Here is a 23,067-nt window from a genome sequence, read left to right as displayed (position 1 = left end):
TGGCCTCTGTTGATCTCTGTTGGCCTCTGCAGGCCTTAGCAAAGTGGCCTTTCTTCAGGCAGCTTGAGCACGTCGCGTTTCTCGCTGGGCAGTGCGCCCTAGGATGTTTCGCCTGGCCGCAGAAGAAGCAGCCGGCGGCCCGATCGCGGGGGTCCGAAGTCGCAGCCGGTACCGGGGGTGGCGGTCCCGATCGGGTCCGGGACGCCGACGCAGAGGTAGGTCCCAGGGGCGGCGCTGCGAGGGGTATCGCGGTCGGGGTCGGTCCCGAGTCCCAGGGTCGCAAATTACTGTACCTGGAGTACGCCTCGAGGTCCCGATGGGCCACTTCTAGGGAGCGAGCGAGGACTGCAGCTGTGTTCAGGTCAAGGTCCTTTGCTTCAAGAAGTCTTTGCCGTGCGTAGTCGGACCGCAGGCCTTTCACGAAGGCATCGCGGACATTATCTTCAGTATTTTCTGCCGCTGATACTGCTTTAAAGTCACAGTCCCTGCCGAGTGCTTGTAGCGCCCGTAAAAATTCATCTACCGACTCTCCTGGCTGTTGCGGGCGGGATCTTAGGAGGTGTCTGGCATACATGGAGTTTACTGGGCTCCGGTACTGTTGTTTCAGCAGGTTGATGGCGGCTTCGTATGTTTTAAGGTCCCGGATGAGTGCAAATACTTTAGGGCTCACTTGGGCGGTCAGAACTCTTAGCATGGATTTCTGAGGCACGCCGGATTCTCCCAGGTAGGATTCGAAACAGCTCAGCCAGTGTTCGAAGTCGAGGGCTGAGTTTGCTGCCTGTGGGTTTAGATCCAGGTATGGTGGTCGGAGGGCTCGCAGCCAGGCTGGCTGCTGTGGCTGTTGTAGCTGGGCGTCTGGCTGGTCGCTTGGCTGGTCGTTTGACTGGTCGTTTGACTGCTCAAGTGTCGACATTTTAAAATTTAGCCAATAAAATTGATATACCTGTCAATTCATCCAATGAAAAGCGACGAGTTAAGAAAGTAACTATAGGTTTTTATTGGCTAAATAACAGAGCCCACCCTCGTGGGTGATCGGATCCAACAAGGAGGAATACCAGCCAGTCGACCACCTTTATACCTGGGCAGGTAGGTGGAGCCATGGGCGGAGTCAGCAGTGGTCAGCCCAGATATAACAGCGTGACAAGAGGCGACCTCGTATAGTGATACAACAGTGTGAACAGTGATAACCATAGAGTAACGATATAACAGTGATAACTATAGTGTAACGATAGTGAACGACAAAAGTGGTTTACCACACTTGAATAATTTGCCTTTGTAAAGGCCACCTGTTTGCAGCATTTGAGAGGAAACAACTTTTGGCTAGAACAAGTATTGAACACATGGTGCCATTTTTTACTAATGAAATATTACTTGGTGTTCTACAGTGCTTTTGATCTCATCTGATTTAGATTATACAACTAGCCAAAGACTGTGGATCCAAACACTATTTTACAAAACTCAGAAATAATGGCATCGCCTGCAACAGTTATTTGGACATAGTCACAGGGGATGGTAATGAGGACCGATGTCTTGAAGAAAGCTTATTGCGGTATCAAGGGCCAAATCACAGAATTCCCATACTCTATTACATGCTGCAGCAACCCTAGTGAATAGGGAGAGATCATTTTCATTGATTGGCGAATCGGTAACAAGGAGCCAAAGAAGATTATCATTAGACTAATGAAGGAGAGAGTTAGGAGCAATTTCTTTTTGAAGAAGATTATTGGAATATGGAATGCTTTACCACAAATAGCTATTCAGGCAAAGGCTATAACATCGCTTAAAAGGGAATTGAATAAACATTTGAAAAGGAAGAATATAAGAAAAGGGCAGGGAAACAGGATTAGAGTAGATAGGTCAATTTGAAGAACTAACGCTGGCAAAGATATGATGGGCCAAACTGGCCTCCTTCTGTGCTGTAATTTCTATGATTCTTTAATAATTACCTTTGCATTTAGTGTTATTTCAACACTCATTCTCAGGAAGAGGAAGTTTGTTTGGATGTGTAAGGTGGATGTGCCAGTCAAACCATGAGAAAGGAAAACAGACAGTACAAAGAATTACAGTAGTTGGAAACATGAGAAAATAGTCATTTCCAAAGAGTGAGAGGTACAGTGATTTTTTGACCTTGCACTCCATATGGTCTGGAAGATACCCACCCCAGACCTTGGCCAAAGTTTCAATTAATGCAGTCACGAGGAGGTGTATGAGTTGATTCATCTCGCAGATAAGCATCTGGTTTTTATTTGGTGTCCCTCTTGGTGGCCTAGCTGAGGATTCACCACATGTAAGTAATTGCAGATCTGCATCCTATCATTGCTGTGTACTTTGGAAACAGGAGACTACAGCTACGAATTCAGAATTCTCAAAAAGATTGGGACGTCACCATGCTCGAATAGACTGCGGATAGTCACTGTCTAGGTTTCCATATGAAGAATGTGCATCCCCAGGGCCTGATAATCTACATCCTAGGGTACTTAAGGAAGTGGCCCTAGAAATACAGGAAACTCGATTTACCGGCACCCAAACAACCGGAAATCTCGGTTAACCGGCAAAATTCAGGAGTAGGTTCAGTTAAGTTTTTCTTCATATTAGTGGCCGTTCCTGGATCTGTGGCTGTGTAATCGGGGGTTTCTGCACTTGTTGCTAAGCAACAGGTATGCTTGGTCTGTGGCCAGGGTTCCTGCAGCTGTTGCTAAGCAACAGGGAAGCCTGGATTTGTTGCTGTGTACGGAGCTCTCGTACCTTTTAACTATAACTCTCTGTAATCCGGACTTTTTGATAAACCGGCACCACGCCGGTCCCGTCGGTGCCGGATAAAAAAAAGTTTCCTGTAGTAGATGCATTGTTGGTCATCTTCCAAAATTCTAGAGACTCTGGAACAGTTCCCATGGGTTGGAAGATAGCTAATGTAACTCCACTATTTAAAAAAGGCGGTAGAGAGAAAATGGGGAATTATAGACCGGTAAGTCTGACATCGGTAGTGGGGAAAATGCTAGAGTCCATTATAAAAGATGTAATAGCAGAGCACTTGGAAAACAGTGGCAGGATCGGACAAAGTCAACAAGGATTTTCAAAAGGTAAATCATGCTTGACTAATCTACTGGAATTTTTTGAGGATGTAACTGGTAGAATAGGTAAGGGGGAACCAGTGGATGTGGTATATTTGGACTTTCAGAAGACTTTCGATAAGGTCCCGCATAAGAGATTAGCGTGCAAAGTTAAAGCACACGGGATTGGGGGTAAGGTACTTTCTTGGATGGAGAACTGGTTGGCAGACAGGAAGCAAAGAGTTGGAATAAACGGGTCTTTTTCCGAGTGGCAGGCAGTGACTAGTGGGGTACCGCAGGGATCGGTCCTAGGACCCCAGCTATTCACAATATATATAAATGATCTAGACGAGGGAACTACAGGAAACTCTTTTTTATCCGGCACCGACGGGACCGGCATGGTGCCGGTTGATCAAAAAGTCCGGATTACAGAGAGGTATACTTACTAAGGTACGAGAGCCCCGTACACGGCCACAGATCCAGGCGTCCCTGTTGCATGGCAACAGGTGCAGGAACCCCGGTTACACGGCCACAGATCCAGGAACCCCGGTTACACGGCCACTAATATGAAGTAAAACTTACCTGAACCTACTCCTGAATTTTGCCGGTTAAGAGAGATTTCTGGTTATTTATGTGCCGGTAAAAAGAGAGTTTCCTGTAGATGTAATATCTCCAAGTTTGCAGACGACACAAAGTTGGGTGGGTGTGTGTGCTGTGAGGAGGATGCAGAAAAACTCCAGTATGATTTGGACAGGTTGGGTAATTGGGCAGATGCATGGCAGATGCAGTATAATGTGGATAAATGCGAGGTTATCCACTTCGGTGGCAAAAACAGGAAGACAGATTATTATCTGAACGGCAATAGATTGGGAAAAGGGGAAGTGCAATGAGACCTGGGTGTCTTTGTGCACCAGTCGCTAAAGGTAAGCATGCAGGTGCAGCAGGCGGTTAAGAAGGCAAATGGTATGTTGGCCTTCATAGCGAGAGGATTCGAGTACAGGAGCAAGGATGTCTTGCTGCAGTTGTACAGGGCCTTGGTGAGACCACACCCTGAGTATTGTATGCAGTTTTGGTCACCTTATCTGAAGAAGGATGTTCTTGCCATGGAGAGAGTTCAGCGAAGATTCACCAGACTGATACTTGGGATGGCAGGAATGACGTATGAGGAGAGATTAGGTCGATTAGGCTTATATTCGCTAGAGTTTAGAAGAATGAGAGGGGATCTCATTGAAACTTATAAAATTCTAACAGGACTAGATGCAGGAAGGATGTTCCCGATGGCAGGGGAGTCCAGAACCAGGGGTCACAGTCTAAGGATAAGGGGTAAGCCATTTAGGACTGAGACGAGGAGGAATTTCTTCACCCAGAGAGTGGTGAACCTGTGGAATTCTCTACCACACAAGGCAGTTGAGGCCAATTCATTAAATATATTCAAGAAGGAGTCAGATATATTTCTTAAGGCTAAAGGGATCAAGGGATATGGGGAGAAGGCAGGGACAGGGTACTGAATTTGGATGATCAGCCATGATCTCATTAAATGGCGGAACAGGCTCGAGAGGCCAAATGGCCTACTCCTGTTCCTATCTTCTATGTTTCTATGTTGGCAAGGCACTGGAAGGCTCTGGTACCCGTAGAACTAAACTGACCTGATGAAAGTCAGTGCATTGAGAAGGGGTGGGGAAATTGGGGAGGGAGAAAAATAGTGTCCTACAGCAGGATTCCATTGGGTGATCAGATGGTGGACAATTACCACTTTGCAATTGGAGGTAATGCAAAGAACTTTGCCTGTTTATTAATAAATAAAACAAATCAAGACTCATCACATGGTGCTAATTAAGTACAAATGATCATTTAACAGCTGAGAAAATGTTACTTCTATCAAATGTTCGGATTGAGTATTGGACACTGTATTTGCCGTAAGGTTTTGTGCAGCTTTTTATAATCTGCAAAAGAATGTGCACTACCAAAGACCCAGTGGGTAGTGAGCAGCTAAGCTGACCAGAAAGGTGCCAGTTTCAATGCCCAGTCAGTTCTATTAGCTGAGCTCAGGCAAGGAGGGCATTAATTTTTCCTCTCCCCTCTTAAAGGCACTGAACCCTTGCTTGGGTATGGCTCTGTGGTACCAGCTGCACTCCAGTGAATTGTCTAAGTGATCATTATTCATGGGAGTCTGAACAGTGGGTGTCAGCGGGCTTTTTAAATGTGATTGCGCGAGGTGGCCCAGCCCAATCCTCTCCTCACCCAACATCTACACATGTGCACTTACAGTAGAGGTCAACAACAACAACAACTTGCATTTATATAGAACCTTTAATGGAGTAAAACATTCCAAGGCGCTGCACAGGAGTGTAAGCAGACAAAAACTAACACCAAGCCAAAGAAAGCGACATTAGGATCGGTGACTAAATGCTTGGTCAAAGAGGTAGGTTTTAAACAAACTCTTAAAGGAGCAAAGTGGAGAGGTGACTAGGTTTGGGGAGAGTTGTTCTAGAGCTTAGGGCCTAGTGGGCTGAAGGCACAGCCGCCAATGGTAGGGCAAAGGAAGTGGGGGATGCACAAGAGGCCAGAATTGAAGGAACGCAGAGTAGTGCTGCAGGAGGTTACAGAAATAGGGAGGGGCGGGGGCATGGAAGGATTTGAACACAAGGATGAGAATTGTTTTAAATCGAGGCAATGGTGGATCGAGAGCAAAATGCAAGTTCAGCGAGCACAGGGGTAATGGGTGAACATCAGAGTTTTGGATAAGCTCAAGTTTATGGAGGGTGGAAGGTGGGAGGCTGGCCAGGAGAGGATTGGAACAGTCGAGATTGGAGGTAACAAAGGCAATGGATGAGGGTTTAAGCAGCGGATGGGCTGAGGTAGTGGCGGATGATAGGCAACAATATGGAGTTGGCAGTAGGCAGGCAGTTTTTGTGATCTAAGAAAAGATATGGATCTGACGCTCAGCTCAGAGTCAAATAAAATACAGTGGTTGCACACAGTCCGGTTCAGCCTGAGACGGTGGCCAGGTAGGGGGATGGAATCAGTGGCTAGGGAACGGAGTTTATGGCGAGAGACAAGACAATGGCTTCGGCCTCCCAATGTTGAATGTTGGACAACCAGTCTGACAATACAGAGGCAGTGGAGGTGTTATGAGAGGTGGTGAGGTAATGCTGGGTATCATCAGCGTACATGTGGAACCTGACGTATTTTCGGATAACGTCATCGACGGGCGGCGTGTAGGTGGGAAATAGTAAAGGGGCCAAGAGACTCCAGATAGATCCTGGATAGTGACCAGTAGTGGAAACCCTGGCTGATTTTTCTCTCCCAAGTGCAGGGATCTGAGGCCAAATTAAATACCCTACATCCAACCTGGCTGAAGTCAACCCAAGTTAACTAACTCAGCATTGGCGATTGAACCTAGGACCTTTGCTAAGCCACTGGAGGAACTCAAATTTGCCGAGTGTAGCTAATCAATCACACAGCAATAAATGAACAAGAATCCCATTCTAAACACTGGCACTTTGGCACAAATTACACTATAGAACAGTTGAGAGCATAAAGTTTAAAGTTAACTTGAATGTATGAAAATGTATAAGCTAAACAGTTTGATGCATCAAAATGCTCTTGATTATTAAAAGCATAAATTTGTTCCACAGACATAAGTATCTAACAGTTCTCATCTGCATGACTTCTACTCAAAAGCATTTTGGCAGAGCTGTCTGAGAAATGTGCCAGAGTAGAAACTCAGATAAATTAGACTGTGAAATCATGCCAGGTTACTTAGGAAACTACAAATAACTTCTTAACATTCTTGTTACTTAAACCTCCTTCAGTCACACTTCACCCCCCGCCTCAATCTCCTTAAGTAACTGCATCACTTGGCACCATTCACATCAAAAATTCAAAGTGACATCAACAACGTATTTAATTTAATGTTTAAACGAAGTCTTTGCTCCTCTACTCGAACCACAGTGTTGTTGAGGCGTTTGCCAAGAACTATTGATGTTTGTAAATCCGCCAATAGCAGCTCAAAACCAATTCTGCCCCAAAGAAAATCACTGAAGGACTCCATCCATAAGCCAAAGGAATGCCTCCTTTTCAGCTCCACAAATGCTGGAAGAGATTAAGTCATTGAAAAGAATCTTAACTTTTATTCTTCTTTCATTCAGCAGAACATGTTGCTGCAGTTGTGCAAACCCACCAAAACAGTCCTTCTATGGGCTGAGTAAAAAGATTGGGGTTTCTTTTCTTCCGAGTCTCTAGCCGAAGGGATTTCTTTTTTTATCACTCACCTTGGCGCATGTGACAGGGTATGGATACATTAATCCTTTGTCTCAAAGGGAAAGGCCCAAAAAGCCTCTCATGGTGAATGGGTCTGAAAGACCCATGAATTTAGCTCCTGAGAGATGGACGTATTTTCTGTCAAATGTTGCAAAACACAGAATAAATGAAAGAAAGAACTTGTATTATCTAGCACCTTACTACATTAATCCTAAAGCACTTTACATACAATTACTTTTTGAGGTGTGGTTACTGTTGCTATGTAGGCAAATATAGCAGTCATTTTGCACACAGCAAGGTCCCACAAACAGCAAATGATCAGCTAATCTATTTTTAGTTGAGGAAAGAATAACACCTTGGTTGTCTTCAAATAGCACCATTTGATCTTAAATGCCCACCTGAACAGTCAGACAAGGCATACGTTTAACATCTCATCCTAAGAACGGCATCTCCAACAGTGCCACACTCCCTCACTACTACACTGGAGTGTTAGCCTATATTATCTGCCCAATTCCTAGAGTGGGGTTTGAACCCACAACCTTCTGAGTCGCAAGTAGGAGTGCTATCCACAGAGCCAAGCTGACACAGACAAAAACACAACTGTATAAAAAATGCTACCGGTCACTCTTGTATTCGCCACATGGTGAAGAGCTATAATGAAAGAGTTAAGCCCCATTTCCATAGTGGATCTCATAATTACTTTGTATGTACTAACCAAATGTTCCTGCGCAATATTTTATTCAATTTGAAATGCGATCACCTTTTTTGGCCTGAACCACAATGGATTTCACTATGGAAGAACAGTAGATGAAGTGCCTTCAGAAGAGCAGAATTAAGTGCAGAAATATGGAATGTGAATGTGAATATGAAATCTTTTGGATTTAGGACTGCTGGTCACTAAATCCAAGCCCCCATCCCAAAAATGGCATCCACTTTTCATAAGCTTTTTTTCTTTACTGTGATTGCTGTCTGTTTGCTAGATTGTCAAACAGGAGCAGTGTCATCATCTTAAACCTTCAACTGCAGTAAAAAATAAAATACATCACAATTAAAAGATTCCAAAGGAAAGAATTCAATCATACCTGAGCTTTTACAATACTGATGAAAATGCCAGCACCATGATTCAGTATCAGGCAAGTGATATGGGTCAGCACAGCACAATTCCATGTAATGGGGGGGGGGGGGGGTACATGTAAGCCCAAAATTTGGGGATTCTCGATTATCTGCCAATTTCTATTGCCCATGGGGGCTGTTAGGCAGGGATGAGGTTCCCTTCATAATGACGGATAATGAAGGGTCCAATATAATGGGATGTGCGGGTTTGGTTGATTGGCTATGATAAATTGACCCTTAGTGTTAGGGGGATTAAATACGTGGGGTTACGGGGATAGGGTGGGATATGTGTTGGTGTAGGGGTTACGGGGATCGGGTGGGGATATGTGTCGGTGCAGGCTCGATGGGCCGAAAATGGCCTCTATCTGCACTGTGGGGTTTCTGTGATTCTGTGAATTGATTTTATATTTGGATCAGGTATATGGTTTTTGGAACAGTAGCACAAAGCAGATGTTATTGGAAGTGTTACTGTACCCTACATGAACATATAGTAATTATGGTCCCTAAAGGCACTTCTGCAATGCAAGAATGCAGCTGGTGGCAAACACCCCTTTTCCTGGCATCAGACGCACTTTGCGAATGTATATAGGCTGACTCCCATTGTTCCCGTGGTGACAGAGACCCACTTTTTTGTGGGTTTCGGGAACTGCCGTGGATTCACCAGCACCTGTTCTGGCTGGTGCCTTGGTGGAAATTGGCACTGGATGGAAAAAATAAACGGGCGAAGAACAGCAACAGGAGGCCATTATAGCGCCACTCCCCTGAAACTGGCATAAGCAAAGTGAAAACACCTCAAGTCTTATCTCGTACCTTGCATCCTTCGCAAGCGCTGACTCCATAGTGGTAACCTGACGACTTGTCTTGGCAGACGAAGCAGGGTTTGTATACGCGTGGAGGAGGGGGTGGGGAAGGTGGACTGGGCACAATCTCCTCTGAGCTAGTACTCTGTGTTTCTATGGCTGAAATACAAAAATAAAAGAAAAAAAATCAGTCTGAATTTAAACTTAAAAAAAAGGAATTCAACAACATTTAAAGTTTTCACTGCACTCAATTCACATGAACTACAACGATCGTAGGAAAGGGGAACTTGGAACAGAGAGAAGGCATATTTAGACTACGTGTCTTTTTGACAAAGTATTCTACAGTATGATGGCAAGTGGGAGCTGATCATTAGACATTGAACTGACACCATCCAGTAAATTTACTGATCTCGTACTCCTTGCAGAGAACTGTGCTCAATGGGAGAGTGGGTCGGAGAATGGGGCTTTATGTTGTAGGCCTTTCTCCAATCCTCATTTAATTTCCATCATGAAAACATTCACTAAATATTTGTAAACCCAGCTTGAAGTGCAGTATATGGACCATCAAGTTACCATGATTTCTGCAGCCTAGCCATACTTTGCCCATCATTTCAATGTCAGCCTGCCCTTTGGAACAGAAAAAAATTACACCTGAGTTTATTTTCAAGTACTTTTTTCAAGTATTGCCATTGGGTGATTTTAGGTGCTATTTCTGCTGTAGCACAATCTTCTGCCAAATGTTTTCTGCTTTCTTTGGTAGGTTGTAACTTAAGGTTTTATTGTTCTATTCATTTTGAGTAACAACCAGTAATATTGATATAATTCTATCAAAGCTCGCCACGACACTTCTGCAACTGTCGATCTACTCAATCACTTGCTCACCCTCTGCCTTTGATGCCCTTGTCCCTTTACTCTCTCCCACCCTGGTTGTTCCCTAGTAAGGATCCCATCTTTACTCCTTTAAGTCCAAGGGGCACAGACTTGAATGTATATGGCGCACAACTGGTTTAGCCATTCATTGCCAGATCTGGCTGGACCACATCAAGCACTATCGGGCCCTGCTCTCCTCTGCCAAAACTGCTCACTACTCCAGGATCATTTGGGAAAGTAAAAATAACTCCCCGGCTTCTCTTCTCCACTACCAGCTGTTGGCTTAAACCTCTCTCCCCTTACCCCTCCACCCTCACCTCTGACAACAAGTGCAAGAGTTCATGAATTTCTTTGTCACTAGGAATGGGACCATCCATTCAACTGTCGCTGCCACATCCTTCTTTTCCCCACCAAACCTCTCCAGGTCCATTTTGACCGTAAGTCCCACTTCCTGATCTGAGGGATGCAAGGGTGAAAAATAGCGGAGGCTCCGGCCACAATCTTTCAATCCTCCTTGGCTATGTGGTGCCAGAGGACTGGAGAGTTGCAAATGTTACACCCCTGTTCAAAAATGGGGAGAGGGATAAACCCGGTAACTACTGACCTACATTGGCTCCCGGCCCACCAACATGTCAAATTTAATATTCACATCCTCCTGATCAAATCCCTCCATGGCCTCACCACTCCCCATCTCTGTAACCTCCTCCAGCCCTACAACCTTCCAAGGTAAATCTATCAGAGGGCAATTCCCTTTTTAAAGGAATGTTTTCGTTGGCCTGGAGCCGAGGGGGTCAAATGCTCAACAGTACAAGCTTATGGGAGGAGGAAAATACACAGAATAAACACATCTTTGTATAAAGTCTGTAAATGCAGCACAGGTTCCGATTAATATCCTATGGTCCTCATTTTCTATTTATCAGTCAACATAACCACTTCAAAATCCCTGTCTCAATCCCTTGATTATAGTCTTTACAGCTGTTGGCAGAATCATAGCAAGATCTAGACATTCAAAATTACTGTGGGAGAGCAGGAAAAACTGTTATTACACATTCTCGAAAATCCTGCTGACAATGGGGGAAGAAATGTTAGAAAAAAACACATAGGGTGACGTTCACAAGCATACTTGCAACCCTGTGGTTTTGAATCGGAGAACAAAACATTGACGGGAAATACTGCCACAACTGGACCCATCCACCAAAAATTCCTGCTGTACTAAGATTTGAAGAGCCGATCAGCTGAAGAGAAATGCCAAGTAAAATAACTAGGGGAACATTTTCTCCGTTTACTACTTGCAGTGAAATCTCAAACCTCTCCACAACGTGTACACTTCTAGTTTTGTTTCAAATGGCAAACCAAAATAATCATTCCCCTCGACACAAACAATTGCCAGACCCTGCTCAGTGGTAGTACTCTCACCTCTGAGTTAGAAAGTCATGGTTTCATGCCCCAGTTCAGGAACTTGCGCATTCAATCTATGCTGACAGTCCAGTGCAGTACTGAGGATAAGCTGCTGAAAGTGCTGCATTGTCGGAAGTGCCGTCTTTCAGATGAGACTTTAAACCAAGGCCCTGTCTGTCCTCTCAGGTGGACATAAAAGATCCCGTGACACGTTTCGAAGTCGAGCAGGGGAGTTTGTCCTGGCTAACTTTATTCCTCAACCAGCACCACCGAGAAAACGGATTATTTCCGTCATTGCTGTTGGTGGAAACTCGCTCTGTGCAAATTAGCTGCCGCGTTTCCCTACATCGAAACACAAACCACACTTTTGAAAGTACTTCATTGGCTGTGAAGTGCTTTGGGACGCCCTGAGGTCGCGAAAGCCGTGATATAAAAACAAGATCTTTCTTTCTTTATATGAAAGGAAGGCCCATCAGTGCCCACTAGATGCTGCAACCTTGAACGCCCTAGGTGCACGATATAGTCAACACTGACTAAGATGAAGTTTCAGCAGCTTGCTGTTCACAGGCTGTTTTCACCTGTCCTATTTTGATCTGGGCGTCCTAATGTTAGACAGAACCGCTAAGAAAACCAGCTGTCGCACACAATGAACTGATTTGCCAATTCTAAAGAAAGCCACACTCCCACCCCAAGCGCCAACTCAAATTCCAATTATTTTCAATGGACTGAAGGTTGAGACATATGGATCCAGCCTCGGTTTGAAACTACATTTCTTTCAATTATTGGTTATTCTGAATGTCTACTTCAACTGTACTTGCTTCCTGTCCCCTCTGGTATCTTGTCTATATGGCTAATCTTCATGTGTAAGCCTGGACAGTGGGTTTTGGCAGGCTATTTGCCCATTGAGAGTGTAACAGTCAAGGCTGACTCTGTTTTCACTGAACACTTTCCAGCAAGGATCACTGGACAGTGATCAGGAGCAGCAGCCATGGCTGATTTTTACCCTTCCTTATCCAGAGGCGCTGAGGCCTCTGTACCAAAACTGTACCAGCCTAGATCAAATAACTCAGCACTGCCCGGGTATCAAACCTGGTATGTGTGGCTTGGTGCTTCTCTATATCAAATCTTTTACAAAGTTAGAAAATCCTGTTAACTATAATTACACAGAATATGCAGCACAGAAACAGGCCGTTCGGCCCAAGCATTGATGCTCCACCTGAGCCAAGAATATCACTTCATGCATAGTCAGCTGTGAATGGACAAAAGAAAGCACAAAAATAAACTAAGTGTAAATGAATGCTGGACAAATCCTTGCTCAGGTCAGCTGAAGTAGGTCACCCCTGCTTTTATATTTTTAGCTGCATTCTTTTTTTAATGCTGGCAAAAATACCAAAAAGGAAGTGATCTATCAGAGTAAAGAAGCACATAGGTCATACAAGTTTCTGCAAGCAACAGCTTCAGAAACTCTCAGATTATAAACAATGTACAAATAAACAGAAACTGAAAATAACTCAACAACTGAAGGTATCTGCTATCTGCTTTGACTTTCATTGTCAATTCAAATTAATTCATATCTTATTTTTTGCAAAATGATGAGTGGGGAAAAAAATCTCAACAGTGCAGTGCGTTATAAATGTTGCTTCTGATCAAGCACGAGCCTCAGCTCTACAAGAGCGTGGACTGCAACACATTTGACTAATGGAGCTTATCCCTCACATATCAGGATACTGAACGTTGGCTCAGGCATTTGAAAATCCAGAACATGGGCTCCTTGATGGCTCAATGAGTTTATTCAGCAAGTAGGCTAAGCCATCAGGAATGCCCAAGGTTTGAACCCTGATCTGTGCCGAGTAGCTGATCTCAGCTAGATGATGCAAATGGTCCCAGTGCGTCTGGGTCAAGAAGTGAGAAATCAGCCAAGTTTCCTGAACCTGATTGCGGTCAATTGTTGGAAGTGTACATGGGTGGGTATCAGCACCCCACCCCCCGCCCTCCCCAGTAGAACAACCCAGTGACACTTCTAGTCAAGGTTCAGACATGAATAATGGTCACTTGGTCAAGATACCGCTGGGCAACTGGCGCCGTGGAATTGTACCTCAGCAAGCAGTCAATGCTGTTGAGAGAGCAGAGAACAGGACGGAAGATGAGGAAAGCGAGGAGGAATGGATTGGGGAGGTGGGGGATGGGTGAAAATTGGCAAGAAAAAGAGTCTGTTTTTGCAATATACAATTTTAAAATAAATCTCAGACATGTTACTTGACTCCGACAGGCTTTACCATTCCTCCAGAAAATGGAGATATTTCCCGATGCAATAATTCAATGTTTAGACTGCGTTGTAGGTTAAACTGCGCAACTACTAGCCAGTTACAGGTCTTCAGTTTACTCAGGAGATCATCTGCACTGGAGTAGCATTCCACCCTCACATCATCCAAAGAAGTGGTTTGCATAATGAAAGTGACACTCGTATGTGACATTGTAGTGATACTGAGCCCTTCCCAGGCTTCTCACCTCCCAGAATGATCACGATTCCTGGTTAAATTTCAACAGCCCTGCAATAAGCTGCACTTTTACTAAAGCAGGCCACTGACTTCCAGTCGCCTTCTTTCATATGGTTGTAACAAAAACCAAATTAAGTATCAATATCTAAGTCAGATATCCAGGCCAAAGCTTCCAGTGTAACAGCGAGGATATCTTGTAGGCTGCCTGCGAATTTTCTCCGAGAGCAGTGCTCAACGATGTGCTCCTGGGTCTGATTAGGAGCTCCACAGTCGCATAATGGGAATTCTTTAATCTTCCATCTATGGAGAAGGTGGCAGCATCTACTATAATTGGCTCTGAGGCAGTTGATGGTTGTCCACTGTTTGCGAGGAAGGTTTGATCCTTCAGGTTGTACTGTGGGGTCCTCTATAAGGAATCCATTCCGCATGTCACAGTTCTTCCAAGCATTTCGCCATCGGTCATCAGTGCTGAGAGGAGATCGCTGAAGGGCTTTGGCAACGGTCTAAAAAATGGCCTTCTAGATTCTATAAGGAATCCATTTGGTATGTCATGACTTCGTAGAATTATCACTCAGGTATTTTTGGTATCTGGTCTGCAAACACAGGCTGGTCCAATGACATCACTGAACATCAAAATACACAACAACATGATCAAGTGCGGCCAAACATAATGTTTACCGTGTGATTGAGGTCCAGCATTTCTAGGACACAACGGAAATGTGCAATGACATGTTCAAACAGCAGTGAGGAAATATTGCAATGATCTCATGTATGCCCCAACTAATACTTTTAACTAAAAGACACTGAATATTTTTTGCAGTAGATATAACTGTCTCATGTAGCACAAACCTACGCTGGAGGTCAACAAGTTTAATTCTGAAGCTAGATTTTTTCTGCCAATATGCTAAAATGTAACGACGTACGTAAAAAGAGTCGGGTCTTTCGGAATTCAACTGTGCTCTTAGCAAACGTTTCCAACTGGCCCAGGCTGGAGAGGGATGAGGATAAAATTAGCCAGGAATGCCACGAGTGATCGTGATCCAGTATGCTGCGCTGGAAGTGCCCATGTGTGGAGAATAGGTGAGGACAGGATTAGGCTTAGCAGTGGTGCTGCTCACAGTCAAACAGCTTCCTGACAATCATTCTCTGGGCTCAATAATGGGCGAGCTACCTAGGGGCAGAGGCAGTGAAACAGTGGAGAAAATTGGAAAAGAAAACAGATGTAGGGCAAAGATTTTTTTTCCAGAAGTATATTACTGGAAAAAGCCACGTCAGGTACACTAAAGCACGTTGTTTTCCCTCTAAGGAAATGGGAAAAAGCATTTTCTTCATATTTTTGTGCTGTAATGCTGGCAACCTGTGTTGTATTGACAGCCAATATGGCAAAGGTACCTATGACCTTGGAGCACGTGACATCACAGAAATCCATCTACTGTATTAGTTTACTACTGGTTCAGCGCTATTGCATTACTGTCAAATTTTCGAATATGCTCTTTGAGAAGCTGTCCCAGGAGAAATGCCTGTTCACTTAGTGAAGATACAGGTCAGGCGTAAATAATTGGTCTAAATTTGTCAGTAGGATTTTGGCTCCAGCTGCTGTGGTCTTCCCATAGGGATTAAGGGCTACGTGACTTGTGCGTGATGTCTGGTAAATATCAGTGTGTAGCAGATGAGGGAAGGGCGGTGATGAACTCGGGGCATAGCCTGCAGTGTTCTTTTCTGAATGCTTATCAGTGTAGAACGCTAGAAAGCACGCATCAGTAAAAAATGTACACAAGCCCAGAACCAGCAGAGAAAATCTGCACTTTCATCAATCCCTTACTGGCTTTGAGAATGCGTTTCGTAGGAGTATGCACATTACAAATAGATGTTTACCGTCAGAAACAATTCAGCTTTTCAAACAGTAGCGAGTGTTAATCTTTCTCCCATTTCCAATTATTCCAGACAGGCGACTTTGCCCTGCACATTCCTCCTCTAGAAGCAAGAGCAGTTATGGAGTGGGATAAAGGTCTGTCAACCATCAACTGATTGTCAAAATGTGCAGCGCCTGATGACATGGTATTAGTTCTTCCTTCCTTCAACTTCTGTTTGATGCCTCCTTTAGTGGGCAAGTTGGAAGTGCAGAAATTCACCCAAAAATGCAAAGATGGCAAAACTAGTAGTGAGACAGCATAGGAGAGTTTAGCTACCCTAATGTTCCAGTGACTAAATGCACCACCCAGTGTGGTACTGAGTTTACAGACTAGTAACTCTTATGTCTAATCCCTGGCTTGTATTGATCTTAACTGGGGTGACAGTAGGAGTGCTACAATTGGCCTCACCTGCCCTGGATTAGGGAGGAGAAAAACATTACCAGAATTCCCACTGCTGATTGCGATGTAGTGACCCCAGCAGCGATGTAGTGACCCCAGCACAGAAGTACACATACTTAGGCATGATGTGATGACAGGATTAGGCTTGGATGTGACATGCCCACAGTCAGAATAGCCTAATGGCACTCACTCTCAAGATTCATGCGTGTAAAATGACCACTTGGGTGAAGTAGAAGAGTCCTGCCAGCACTTGTACCCCAGCATGAGTTGGATCTCTTAGGAAAGGAAGGGAGAAATGTGGAAAAAGCAAAGAAATATCTGGTAGAGTTTGACAGATCTCTGGTTATTTTTGTTAACCAAAGGCATTAAGGTGTATGGGGCAAAGGTGGGTATATGGAGTTAGGGCACAGATCAGCCATGATCTCATTGAATGGTGGAACAGGCTCGAGGGGCTATATGGCCTACTCCTGTTCCTATGTTCCCAGAAGTCCACAACCAATCCCTATCCTAGTGGCATCAACTAACAAGTTCTTCAATAAACCTTTAGCTCAATAATGGGAGGATATTTTAAGGAATAATAATTCAAGGTGATCCTTAATGTTTGTGGTTGTAAACAGAATGTGGAAGTAAATGGAAAATAAAGTGTGCGTCAAATGCCACTGAAGTCTTTGTAGGTTCTGAAGGAAAGTATGAGGGGTCTGGAATTTGCATCCAAATATTACAGGCAAGTGAGTTTGAGTAATGAGCATCCCTGGGACTATAGTTCACAACCTTATGGTCAGGAGACAAGTAAGCACTTAACAGCTTGAGTTACTGCTCACCCAGCTGCAGTTTCTATTTGAATATAAATGGTTTAAAAAAGTTACTTTGTGGAGCGAAAAATTATTTTCCCATCTCTGAAGATGCCTTTATGTGATTCCCTGATTAATACACTAGGGAGCTTGTGGGAGGAACTCTCTTGACAATCCCTCATCAATTGACCTGGCTAAGAATGGTGAAAATCACCCTCATGGAGTATCGCAAATGCAAATGTTTGCGCAGACCAAATTCAAGCTCAAGTCCCTTAGTAAAGAGGCCTTGTGCAGACTTTCAAAACAGACAGTAACGAATTATTAATTTAGCCAGTCTGCTTTGCAAAGGGTGTAATCCCACATCCAAAACAGTTTGACCGGTCATTCAGCTCGCTACAGAGACAGAATACAACCAAAAATTGCTGTCACGTGTACAGACTTTAGGGCTACAATTTTTGTTTTTAAGAGCTACTGCATGTACAAAAACAGGTCCTTTCCATATGAGATGGATTGCTGAGTGAAAAAAAACCTCATTAGACAACAATCAGGAGCAGAGACCCTGGATGACTTTTCCCCACTCCGGCACTGGGGTGCTAAAGCCAACTGTAGGATCCTGACTGCTGCCTGAATCAATTAACTTAGCACCAGGCTGACAATCAAGCCTGGCTCCTTTCTTGTCTGTATGGTTTAGTATCACACCACACAGTGTATTCATGGTAGCGTTGTCTTTCGTAAGAGTCGTTAAACCGAGGCCCCTTCTCAGGGATAAAAGATCCCACGGCACTTTTTCCAAAGAGAAAGGGAGTTCTCACCAGTGTCCTGGCCAATATTTATCCCTACATCGCTAAAACAGATTATCTGGTCATTATTACACTGCTCTTTGTGGGACCTGCTGTCCGCAAATTGGCTGCCGTGTTACCTACATTACAACAGTGACTAAACTTCAAAAGCACTTCATTGGCTGTAAAGCAACTTTGGGACATCCTGAGGTCGTGAAAGGCGCTACAGAAATGCAAGTTCTTTCTTCTTCTATTAAGCCATTGCGGCAGCTATGAATGATCCTATCAATATGCAATTTTCCAGTCTTCTTGCTCTTCCATTGTTCGTCAGCAGGATGTGCTTTAACTGTGCTCAAATCAGGATTGCAAGCACATGAGTTTAACTGTAATTTGCAACTTGGCATTAACTGGCAATCTCCACAGTAGAAGCTGAAAAGCGGCTCCACGGAATACAGTGCGCAACAAGTTTCCAGTACATTAAAGTTATGTAAGAGCCCATCAGATCAGTGTAATGAGTATTAACAGCAGGCACTGGGGTTAGCAATCCTGTTGGGATTTTATAGCAGTTGTAAAAGAAACAGAGGGGGGAAAAAATTAATTTTGGGAAAAAAAAGTCTTTGCGCCTAAAAGCCCTCAACTTGAATAAAGTATCCCAAATGATGCAATAAAATAGCTCGACTGAAGATGGGTTCCTATCCGACAATGCCTGAAATAACTCACGGTTCTAATAAAATGTTTTATTGACATGCTTTACAGGGCACTGTCACTGTGTACTGTAACAATAGACTGGATGAAGAGTATGAGTGCAGTCGGTGAAATATTGAACGCACATTTGCTATGGCAGATTAAAGAGCCAGCTGCCATAGGGTTTGAATTGTGTAAGCTGTTGTAATGAAACAACAGCTGCATGTACAATCTCTTCAGTGGAACAGTTTTTTTTATTAAAGAGATCCACTCGAAGCAGGCAGCAGACACTCGGCAGGTACTCCCAGCACTGATAACACACGGCACAAAAGGAAGTGAACACCTGGGATCAGATGTTTCCTGGGTCCCGAGAATACCTAGCAGAGGCATGGTAAACACAGGGCTGCTTCCTTTGGGCCTCCAATGACCTCAAAAGAAACTGTAACACGTTGATAAATGTAGAGGGGGAAGGGCGGCACTCGGGAGGCCATGAGTCACTACTTGAGCCCCAATCTCCCTATACCATTCCCAGTATCAATATGAACGCTCACTCTGTACATCAATGATTTGGATATAAGGCTAGAGGGAGTTGTGTCTAAATTGTCAGACAGAATTTAAATTAGGAGGCCTAATAAATAATTCTGAGGACCAAAGAAAGCTCCAACGGGGATATTGATAAGATGGTGGAATGGGGAAAAGAGTGGCAGATGGAATTCAATGGCAGTCAATGCAAGGTGGTACATTTTGGTAAACTAAAATCATTATACTTTCAATGGGAAAAAGCTGAGTGATATGAAAAAGCAGAGGGATTTGGGGGTTTAGGAGACATTAAAAGCAGCACCTCGAGTGGATAAGGCCATAAAAAAGCTAATGGAATACTCGGTTTTATAGCACAAGAAGTATAGAATATAAAAGTTGAGCTGTAATGGTGAATCTATATAAAACCTTAGTTCAAGACCACACTTGGGAGTACTGTGTGCAGGCTTGAGTTCCACACTATAGTCAGAATGGTGAAGCGATAGAGAGGGTACAGTGCAGAGTCATTGGATGCTGCCTGGTATGAGGAAATGCAATTACGAAGAAGATTTGAACAATTGGGGTTGGTTTTGCTGGAAGAGAGGGGATTATGGGGTGATTTGATGGAGGTGTTTCAAATTATGGGGCGTAGATACAAGATTAAAAGTACGTGATTTAAGACAGAGAGCAGGAAACTTTTTTTACACAAGAGGGTTGCGAGGCTGTGGAATGTACTACCAGAGTTAGTGATTGAAACAGAGACCATGTCAACATTTAAGAATAGGTGAGGTAGGTGGTTGAAGGAAAGGATATGGGAACTGAGCAGATATTTGGGATTAGGGCTACTGCTCGTGTGGAGGATAAATACGAACACGGACTGGCTGGGCCAAACAGTCTGTTTCCACGTTGTAATTTCTGTGTCGATTCTGTGTAGAAGTGGAAGAATTAAGATACAGGCCCTCGAAGGCCACAGGAGCCCATATTTGAAAGGCGAGGAGGACCTCTTGAGATCAATTTCTAGTGACATCACGGGGATCACTGCTGTGGCAACAGCTGGGATAATCATTTTCAGAACTGCAGAAGCCATTATTAGAATTAAACTCATTATAACTCTTAACAGTAAAAAAACATGCAGATAGGTTCAAGTGGAAGCGATAAGGACTGCACATCCTGGTATTGTCCTGCTATCAAATAATTGGATTACATTGTTTATTTTTTCTCTATTTTTAACAGACTGTGTGTGTGCATGGGTGCATAACTACTGTGGCCTATTTATAATTTGGAACAAGCGTAGATGGACTTTAACAGATAAAAGTACCTGGTCCTGTTTACCCATACTGTTGTACATGCAACACAAGTATCCTTCAGCAGCTGGGTTAGCTGGAATAGACCCTTGCTCAAAGGGCCCATTTGTGTTCGAACCTTTTGGCAGTGCTAGGGTTTGAACCAGGAAGCCCTACACGTAAACCTTAATAGCTTAACCACAGACCACACAAGGGAATTCCAGGAAGGTATGCATTATTTGGTATGTGTACTTGTTAGCTTAATTTTACTACTTTTTATACAAGATCAGTATTTTAGCCATGTTTTAAAATACAAGCTGCTGAAAAATTAGAAATATTAAAATCACTGCATAGAGAATTCAAGGGGTAAAGATGCTACAGGCCACTGTGTAGGATAGAGAGACACAAGCCGGTGCGAGAGACCCACAGACTACAGACAGGTCACCGTATGAAGCACAGGCTAGTTCCTGTGTGTTTAAGCAGTGTTTTGTGAAGTGCCTCGGGATGTTTTTCTACGTTAAAGGCACTATATAAGTGCAAGTTGCTGTGTTATATCGCACTTTTTCACTGACGCTCAGTCACAAGACAGCAATACTGAAACAGAAACTCATGGACTCCAAGCGGCACTTGCCTAGTTTCCATTGGCTAGCACGTCACTAGTCCTTTCTAGCTTGGAGGCCAAATCTTACACACCTCCACCTGTGGCTCTTTGGACTTTTGGAGTCCTGGATGCCACTGGCATTATGAAGTGTGTCCCCATTATACTGACAGTGTGCCACGAGCAGCAGCAGCCCTACAGGCCTGCTGACAAATCTATCTGCCAACTATTAGCAATAGGTTATAAAACAGATCCATCACCTTGTCACACTATGTTTATGAATAAACAACACGAGGAAACCAGTGTTTGGAAGAAATTAATATCAGAATCCAAGCAATCTATCAAGAAGCCGGCTAATAATTCTGGACTGCTTTTCTAACCAGGTGGATGGAACTGGAAGGTGTAGATTGACTGTGGGGAATGCTTAGAAGTATGAAGGGTCAGCTCCCTTGATGGCCAAGTGGATAAAGCCACACTGCCTGGTGTATTATTAAGTCAGGCAGACTAGAAGCCCAAGTTCATTAGCTGATTTCAGCCAGGACAGCAATAAATCGCTACAATTGGCCTCAGTGCCTCTCGGCTAAGGAGGGGGAAGAATCAGCCAAGGTTCCTGCTCCTGAGCGCTATCCAGTGCATGTGGGAGGATAGGATTCAGCTCAGCTCTGATGCCCTTCCAGTGTATCATAACTCGCACCAAGTCCCGTTCACCCATCACCCCTATGCGCGCTGACCTACGTTGGCTCCCAGTCTGACAATGACTTGATTTTAAAATTCTCATCCTTGTTTTCAAATCCCTCCATGGACTCGCCCCTCTCTACCTCTAACTTCCTCCAACCCTCCAACCCTCTGCGGTCCCCCAATTCTGGCCTCTTGCGCATCCCCAATTTTCATCGCACCATCATTGGTGACCTTGCATTCAGCTGCCTGGGCCCTAAGCTCTGGAGTTTCCTCCCTAAACCTCTCCCTCCTCCTTTAAGACACTCCTTAAAACCTACCTTTTGATCGCCTGTCCCAATATCTCATGTGACCCGGTGTCAAATTTTGGTTGATAACACTCCTGTGAAGCACCTTGGGACGTTTTACTACGTTAACATCGCTATATAAATGCAAGTTATTCTTTTTGAATTTTTGAAGTGTTGAGAAGCCCAGGGAAAGCATCACAGCCCAGCTCCAGTACACGACCAAGGTTGAAGATAATAGAAAATGGTGATTAGGTGACGTCAAGCTTGAGATTTGCAAGACTGAGGAATGGAAGGAATCTCACAGCTGGGAAAGAACAATACACTTTATAAGGGGCACCTACACTACGGGGCATAGTTTAAGGGTCTTTTATATACTATAGTTTGGGTGTTGGGAGAGCAGCCAAAGGCATTGCTCGCCTCATTTTACTTTTAAAATGGCATTGCCAGTCTCCCTGTGAACCGGGTACATCATGACAACATTAATTAAGTGACATCACGACACACAAAATGTGTATGGTGAGGATTAATATGCGGGTGCAAAATTGTGGCCTAAAGGTGCGCAAGTTCCTAATATGTGTTCCTGTACGCGCTGGCAACGCAGAGGCGGAAAACTTCTCCCCCTCCCTTTTGATTCCCCTGTTACAAAAGAGCAACATGTAGCACAATGAAAATATGAATCAAGGATTCCGAATAACACACTGAGGATTATGACAAGGTGATGGTAGTAGAATGATAATAGATTTCCCCTTTTGATCTTTTAATATCACGCATATTTCAGTCAACAAGAGAGATGCTGTTTTATTGCCAAAGACATTTCTCCACAGCGCTGTTCCCTTGGTTTCCAATTCCAGGTGCAGATGTATCAGTTGCTATAACATCCAAATGACTGGCTGTGACCTCCGACTAGCAGCCCCTATTCTTGCAGGCTTGTGCTGCAAATCATTTTTACAATGAGCAATCAGAAATAAAATCAACAAATTGACAAAACCAGTTCCTGGATAAAACAGGAACAGTGAGCAGAGCTCAATTTACCTAGATAAGCAGCAAGATCAAAATGCAAGCAGCTCTGTTTATATACTGTAATATATGAGATGGAGCTGGATTGCTCAAGGCACTCTTACATTGATGGAGTGCCATTGACAGAAGGTGT

The 23,067-nt window shown here is 44.0% G+C and overlaps 1 protein-coding gene across 10 annotated transcripts in view; it reads right to left on the bottom strand.

The window, feature by feature from the left end:
- raraa (retinoic acid receptor, alpha a) overlaps window positions 1–23,067 on the bottom strand; it is a 602,035-nt gene that overhangs the window by 102,913 nt on the left and 476,055 nt on the right. For all 10 annotated transcript variants that reach the window (XM_085966524.1, XM_085966522.1, XM_085966525.1 and 7 more), the window contains one exon: window positions 9,237–9,385. In XM_085966524.1, coding sequence (XP_085822650.1) covers window positions 9,237–9,385 — 149 coding nt within the window. The remainder of the gene's footprint in view (window positions 1–9,236; window positions 9,386–23,067) is intronic.

This window comes from Somniosus microcephalus, chromosome 24, assembly GCF_052327205.1.
Source record: "Somniosus microcephalus isolate GS21.2 chromosome 24, FLI_Smic_1.0, whole genome shotgun sequence".
Lineage (NCBI taxonomy): Eukaryota > Metazoa > Chordata > Chondrichthyes > Squaliformes > Somniosidae > Somniosus > Somniosus microcephalus.
This window is presented reverse-complemented; position numbering and strand designations above follow the sequence as displayed.